Source organism: Mastacembelus armatus, chromosome 13 (assembly GCF_900324485.2).
Source record: "Mastacembelus armatus chromosome 13, fMasArm1.2, whole genome shotgun sequence".
NCBI lineage: Eukaryota > Metazoa > Chordata > Actinopteri > Synbranchiformes > Mastacembelidae > Mastacembelus > Mastacembelus armatus.
The window spans coordinates 18,841,460-18,849,500 of record NC_046645.1 but is presented as its reverse complement, the minus strand read 5'-3'; the positions used below and the strand labels follow the sequence as shown (position 1 = coordinate 18,849,500).

General features: G+C 43.7%; 1 protein-coding gene across 1 annotated transcript in view; it reads left to right on the top strand.

Annotated features, from left to right (window-relative positions):
• LOC113134640 (alpha-2-macroglobulin-P-like) overlaps positions 1-8,041 on the top strand; it is a 178,759-nt gene extending 170,718 nt beyond the window's left edge. Inside the window, 6 exon segments of the mRNA XM_033325534.1 lie at positions 324-536; positions 1,028-1,149; positions 1,398-1,488; positions 1,600-1,668; positions 7,775-7,880; positions 7,983-8,041. Coding sequence (XP_033181425.1) covers positions 324-536; positions 1,028-1,149; positions 1,398-1,488; positions 1,600-1,668; positions 7,775-7,880; positions 7,983-8,041 — 660 coding nt within the window.

Genomic DNA, 8,041 nt, shown 5'->3' with positions numbered 1-8,041 from the left:
AGGATTCTTCTCTGGCACAAATTCAATAAAATCAAAGTTAACTGAAATGCTTTTATCGGACTCTGACCTCATTGTATTTAAAACGGCATTTCCAATGTTTGTAAAACCTATAAATATATATATATGTAGGTACTTACTGAGTATACTGCTGTTTTAAATTGTAATTTTCTCACTGATAGTCATTACTATCAGTATATTTTTATATGAAATCTGAAATTGATAAATGTGAATTCTATGTGTCAAACCTGCTGTATGTATAAAACTGTGTTTTCATTTGTAGTAGTGGAGTTAAGTATGTTTTGTATTGTGGGTTTGTATTGTAGGACACAGTGGTGGCCCTCCAGGCTCTGGCTCTCTACTCCACTCTAGTGTTCAGTCCAGAGGGTTCAAGCACAGTGACAGTCCAGTCTCCCAGTGGCCAGCTGACATTTGATGTCAACCAGAACAACAAGCTGCTCTACCAGGAGAAGATGCTACAGGACCTGACAGGGAAGTACAGCCTGGAGGTGAAGGGCACCGCATGTGTTTCAATGCAGGTCAGTCATCGACAGATCTCTTCCTCTTTCTGCTTTTCATATATGTACACCACCACCAACAGTGCTAATATAACAATTCCCTTATTTGTCTCTATTTTATATATTTAATTACAAGTTACTATTCAAATAAAATGTAATATCTTACTATTTTCGCTATTATGGAATACTGATTGTTGACTGGGATGCCGTGACATGAATAGAGAAATTTGTAAATATATTTATATTTCATTAAACTTCAATCTTTTACAGAATAAAAAAATGCAGCACATTCCACTGTTTCTCATTTATGTGCAATGTAAATTAATCATTGATATTCCTTCAGATGTTTAATGATGGTGATTGCAATATAAATATTACATCTCATGTAAATGCCTCACTATCAGCCAGTCAACAACCTATATTGTGAGAGGTCATAAGTTTGAACACAACTGAGTAGAGGACATTATTATTTTTTCTTAATATTAAACTTTACATGTTTTCCTGTGTTCCAGATTTCTCTTCACTATAACATCCCAACTCCTACTGATGCCACCACTCTCAGTGTGGAGGTCACACCAGAAGTTGACTGCACCAAATCTCACAGACCCAAACTCACTCTGAAGCTACAATCCCTGTAAGGAATCAACAAGCAAATCAGCATGAGAGAAGAAAGCTGTAATTTTAGACAAACAATCCTCTGCAGCCATCAGAGTGTATGAAGTGACTGTTGGTGGATGGAAATGTGTGAAATGTTTGCTCAGTTCAGACATCCTAACTGTAAATGAAACCCTGCCACAGACTGTATGCATACAGTCAGTAGAACTATGAAGAGCTGAGTGAACTCTCACAAAGTAACGTGACATATTTGTGGTTCCATTGCAGATATAGTGGAAAGGAGACAAGTACAAACATGGTGATCCTGGATATCAAAATGCTCTCTGGGTTTGTCCCAGACCCAGAGTCCTTAAAGAGGGTGAGATAACACAGAAACTTTCACCTGGAAAAAGAATATTGTTGGAAAGAGTCTGTCTTCGATCTTAAGAGAACAATAATTATAACCCAGCTAAATATTGTCTCCTCACAGCTCAAAGGTGCCCTGCTGGTGGCTCGTGTTGAGCAAAATGAAGATCATGTTCTGGTGTACATTACAGAGGTGAGAGGAATTTACAGTGGGGAACAATAGATGCTGCTCTCTAGTTTAGTTATAATAATGTTTTTTTTTTCACTCCTTGTTAGAATAAGGGCATTGTAAATTGCTAACTGTGTTATGAGAATTGTCATTTTGCAGACAGATTTATGTAAAGGGTGTAACCAGGCATGTCATAGTTGAGGAAACCCAGGTTTTCTGTGCAAATCACCAAGACATGTAAATGTATGGATGTGAACTCTGTATGAACTCTGAAGTTAACCTATGTTTCAACTTTCCCCTGTTGTGTAAAGTGAGACGGTGCCTGGAACCCATGTAACCACCTCCAGATATAAATTAAAGTGTTCTAAGCGGGCTCGGGGCTGCAGCCGGGGATAGCACCAAGTGTGCATCTCCTAAAAGTCACGAGCTCAACCTAGAAAAGAAAGTCTCTGTGTAGATGTTTGATTAGAACCAACATTTATTGGTGTTTCCGCCCGGTTTCCAATACAGCATCAACGGTGAAGAGGAGGACGAGGACGCTGGAAAACTGTGCACAGTCGGTCCCATAGGGGACCGAGGAAAATCCACCCTCGTGAATTCGACGGGAGGTCGGTGTCTACTCGCCTGAAAGATCCTCTTCACTTCTGCTGCTTGACGGAAGCCGGACAAGAGACGTATCTGCAGAAATAGGTGAGCTGCGTTGACTTCTATGTCTGGGACATAGCAGTGTCAGGGACACTAGAAAGCAGCTGTAAGTTCGTCAGGGACGAACCCTATGTCAGGGACATAGTAGTGTCAGGGACACTTGAAAAGTAAAAGCGCTATTCGTCAGGGACGAAAAGAAAGTATCAGGGATACTGAAACACGTGTGAGTGAATGAGAACGTGTGATTGATGGTAGTTGACGGACTATTGTCGGCTGAATAGAGCAGCGTCACTACCTATTAAAACTGTGTGTTATTTGTTGGGCACAAGTAAAAATTGAAAAGTTGAGTGTGGTGGACGGCTGTATCCGCAGGTAATTAGTACCTGTAGAAGCTTGATACAGTGGACGATCCCCGCGCTGTTGTGACTGATCGTTTGCTTGTGCCAAAAGTTGCAACTATGGGAAAGGGAAACAGTAAACCCCAATTAATGGGGGATCCTAAATTTATGAACACTTATTCTCCTGGATCAGCGAGATATTTAGGAGAATGGAAGAAAAAGTATGAGTTTCCTGGAAAATTGGAAACCTGCGCATGCGATAAATTGGTAACTCAGTTAAAAGCAGAAATGGCCATAGTAGAACCTAGGAAAATTGATAAATTTAAACTTCAGCTCATTGAGGCAGTAAAGTGGCAAGAGCAAGCTGAGAAGAGAAGAGATAAAAAGTCCCTCATAGCAGCCCTCCAAGAGGACCCAGCTGATTTTGTAGGGCGTCCACAAGCGTTAATTCAACAAGAAGAAGCGGCTGCTGCGGCTGCCGCACCTGTGATGGGGGCAGCGAGGACAGCTGCGAACCCGCCTCCTACGGCTGGACCTGCTCTAATCAGTCCTAGCCGCACTAGATCAGGAAATCTGTATGGTCCTTTAATTGATGAGGTCCAAGGACTGGCAGAGGCCATGTCAAAATTAAGCCCGTTTAGGGACCTCCAGGGCGATGGGTCAAGGATGGGGCCCCGTCCTGATCCGCCGCCCTGGCCACCATTGATCGACCCAGCCAGCATCTTTCCAGCCATAGAAGTGCCTAACCCCCATTTTGGAGTAGGGAATGACAACAGGCCCCTTCTCCTGGTAAGGAGCTGGAGGATGCAGTAAAAGGGCTAGGGGACCCCTTCGTTAATGTTCGTCAATGGATTGAAAATCTGCAACAACTTAGACAAACTTACAATTTGGACGGGCAGGAGATTGACTCAGTGTGCAGGAAAGCTTTAGGACACAGATATGGAGGAGTGAGGGGAGGATATACAGGGCGGACTCCGGCGGGGGAGGTTTTGGCCCCCGGAGACCCAGTCTTAGACAACCAAGTTACATTACTGACAGATAGAGTAAAAAATGCATTTGTTAAACCTCCTGATTACCAAGCTATTGCCCAATGTAAACAGAAAGAAGGTGAGGATGTGCAGGACTATAGAGGACGGCTAGAGGAAGTGTTTAAGACAAACAGTGGTTTGGACCCCTCTGACACTGTCGCTTCCCCCTATCAGCAACAACTGAAACAGGCCTTGCTGAGTGGGTTTCTTCCGTCCATCACCCACCACATCCGAAAGCTAAATATTAATACACCCACAGATGGAGTGACTCAAATAATGAATTATGCACAGCATGCCCAAGACTTACAGAAACATAAATCAGAACAACAATCAAAAGCTGCAGTGTTTGCACTACTGGATGTCATGAGTGACAGGGGAGGAGGAGGTCCTTTACAGTACAACAGGAGAGGTTTAGAGGAAGAGGCAGAGGTAGAGGGAGCTCAGGAAGAGGTTCTGGAAATAGGAAATGGAAGGATGATGTATACTATAATTGCGGTAGACCAGGACACTTTGCCCGTGATTGTGATGAGCAGAAACAGAGCTCAGGGAGAGATGAAGGCAGACGATCAGAAGAGTATAGGAGACCGGGACCCTTTAACCCCCAAGCATGACTAGGCCCCACTGTAGATGAAATGCTGGACCTTGAAGAAATTGTAGAAACTTATTATAGTGCAGAAGGGAATAAGGTAATGCCCATTAGAATGTTAAAAATTAATGGAGTGAAAATAGAGTTTTTGTGTGACACAGGAGCAGACAGAACAGTTTTGAGGGATAGAATTCCTGGAGTGACAAAAGGTGATAAAAATATTTTTGTAAAGTCAGCAAATGGACAGGTCACCCCTTGCAGTTTCTCCCAAAGTTTTGTGATTGAGGATGAGGCATCTGGCTTTCAGGAAAAGGTAATGGCAGTTTTGTGTCCTAACTGTCCTGTGAATTTATTGGGCAGAGATCTGTTGAGTAAGTTAAAAATATCTCTAGTACCTACTACAAACGGGATGGCAGCCATAGGCCCGGGGGAGGAGATCCCCTCTTATGTAGTGCTGAAACAAGGGGCGCCACATTACTAGTGGTCCCTAGATCTGCCCATGCCTGACCCTGGACGCACAGGAGAGCAGCTCCTGCGCCTGCTGCCTGATCCTCAACCACCACGCTCAGAAAGCCTCTCCCCAGAGCAGATGCATGTCACCCTCTATTATAAACACACCCCAGGTCCAGATTTTGACTATGTACGGAAGTTTGAGAAGTTAGGGCCACAGAGAATAACGCTTAAGACCCTTTATACTGATAGGAAAGGAAAGGCAGTCTGCTCTGTTAGTCTTCCTCCAGAAGCTAAGCGCCTCTTGATGGGATGGTCACCTAATCCTCACTTGTCAGTGTCTAAGACGAATGACATGCACTGGGAGGAGTTAAAGCAGTTTTTGAATAAAGCTGAGAGTATTTGTGATTGGCATGAAGAAGAAGGAGGCTGGTTTAGTAATAGTGTGGGAAGCTGTTTTTACAAAAACTTAAATTGGGTTGTAACGGCCACTCCCCGTGCTCACATGGGGGAGGATGACCGAGAATGAGTGTTACTTCTGGAGGAGTTAGATCCGTGTTTGGCTGAGGTGCCTGACAGTTTCTGGTCTCGTAGCAAAACTGATGTAGGCCTAATGACCACAGCTCCAGAAGTTATTATTAAGGCTAAATCTGATTATAGACCTAGGATAAAGCAGTATCCCCTTAAACCAGACGCGCTTCAGGGAATCAGGCCTGTGGTACAAGAGATGCTTGATGCAGGGATCCTGGTGAGAGCACCAGAGGCTCAGTGTAACACAACCGCTGTTAGACTTGATTTATGAAACACCGATGGCCATGAAGCAGGAAATACAATGGGCTCGCAGAGGAATGAAGACAGCTGGAGGACAGTCAGTTAGACATGCCCCACTCTTAAAAGAGTTATTACAAGCTGTCATGTTACCAAAACGACTCGCTGTCTGTATATGTGCCGCACATACGAGGAAATTAGATCCAATATCTAAAGGAAACAATAGAGCGGATGCTATAGCAAAAGCAGCGGCGCAGGGACAGTTTGGAAAATGTAACCTTTACCTCATGGAAGGAGTGAAACAGCCTATAGATCATGAAGTACTTTCAGACATGCAGAAAAGAGCTCCACCGGCTGAACAGCAACTTTGGCTCAGAGAAGGAGCCATAATTGAGCAAGACCTTTTTAAAATTAAAGACAAACTTTGTCTGCCTAGAAGTCTCTATCATACGGCAGCTATTTTGACACATGGGCCCTGCCATGTGTCAACAGGAGGGATGGTATATGCAGTGGAAAAGTATTTTCATGCACCAGGTTTTAATAACTACTCAAAAAATTTTTGTAAATCCTGTTTGACTTGCTGTAAGCATAACCCACAGGGAAATCTCAGACCAAAGAGAGGGAGATTCCCCAATCCGGACTATCCATTCCAAGTTATTCACATGGATTTCATAGAGTTGTCACAATGTCAGACATACAAGTATTGTCTTGTTTTGATAGATGCATACTCTAAGTGGGTTGAGATTGTGCCCAGCAAAAGTGCTGATGCACTGACAGTGGCTAAAGCGCTGTGCAAAAACATTATTCCAGATCATGGAATCCCACAGCGAGTCTACAGTGATAATGGTCCACATTTTGTAAATGAAGTAGTTACGCAGATGTCTAAACATCTGGGTTTTGAGTTGAAGAACCACTGTTCATACCATCCCCAAAGTGCAGGCCTGGTAGAAAGAACTAATGGCACTATAAAGATGAGACTGAGGAAAACTATGGAGCAAACGGGAAGAACATGGGTGGAATGTCTCCCCCTGGTGAAAATGTATATGAGGGTCACGCCAACAGACAGAGGCCTGACCCCATTTGAAATCCTTTATGGAAGACCTTTTACACTTCCCATTTGTGAAAATGTGTGTGAAAAACCTCAAGGAGAAACTACTCTAGCTGAATGGATGAGCAAGATGTTGCAAACTAGAGAAGTCATGAGTGCAAATAATCTGCCAAGAGATGTTTTGTCTCCACAGGTGCAGAGAGTCAAGCCTGGTGACCAAGTCCTGATAAAGGTCATCAAGAGGAAGACTTGGTCCACTCCTAAGTGGGAGGGGCCCTACACAGTGATCCTGACCACTCCCACTGCAGTGAAGATTCAGGAGAGACCTACGTGGATTCATCAGAGCCACTGCAAGATACTACAGCCACTAGGAGCCGAGTAAGGTGGAAGTCGGCCGGTATCAAAACCCTTGGCTGCTGAAGAGACCATCTGATCCTTACTCCCAGCTATGGCTCTCCATCGGCTGATTCTGTGTCTAGGGACACTAAGTATTGTCTGTTATGCAAGCACAGACTGTAAATATTTACAAGACTGTAAATACCACTTGCTCCCAACAAAGGGGTTTCCAATTTGGCATACAGCTACAAAAACTACGGATCAGGACCTACCAAGTATCCTCTTGCAGACATGCTACAGGTTGTGTAAATACTGATTATGTGTGAACTGTTTGTGCTCTGATAGAGGACCAGAGGTGGTCGCCCAGGAGCCTGGGGGCCGGTTGGGAATTTTTCCTTTACAGAAGGTTTTCGCCCAACCCCTCACAGAGCCTTGCTTCTCCAAATCTTGTTTAGTCATAATGACGAGTTTCCAGAAAATCCTACAAGGAAGATGGAAAACTCTGATACTATGGTGAAAATGACAAACAGGAGGGAAATGTTAGAATAAGGGCATTGTAAATTGCTAACTGTGTTATGAGAATTGTCATTTTGCAGACAGATTTATGTAAAGGGTGTAACCAGGCATGTCATAGTTGAGGAAACCCAGGTTTTCTGTGCAAATCACCAAGACATGTAAATGTATGGATGTGAACTCTGTATGAACTCTGAAGTTAACCTATGTTTCAACTTTCCCCTGTTGTGTAAAGTGAGACGGTGCCTGGAACCCATGTAACCACCTCCAGATATAAATTAAAGTGTTCTAAGCGGGCTCGGGGCTGCAGCCGGGGATAGCACCAAGTGTGCATCTCCTAAAAGTCACGAGCTCAACCTAGAAAAGAAAGTCTCTGTGTAGATGTTTGATTAGAACCAACACTCCTTTTCACAAACAGTTAACGAAGGACACAACAATCAACCACCAGTTAGAGCTCATACAGGAGCTCCCAGTGGAAAACCTGAAGCCAGCTGTGGTCAAGATCTACGACTACTACCAGCCAAGTAAGACAGATACTCAGACCTCCAATACACAGCTCCATATACTGACTGAATGAGAAAAAGTTTTACTAGAGGAAAGTCTGATTTATTTGTTTTCCTCCTCAGGTGACAGGGCTGAGACAGAATACAGCTTCCGTTGTGCTGCAGGTAACAGTCCACAGTAA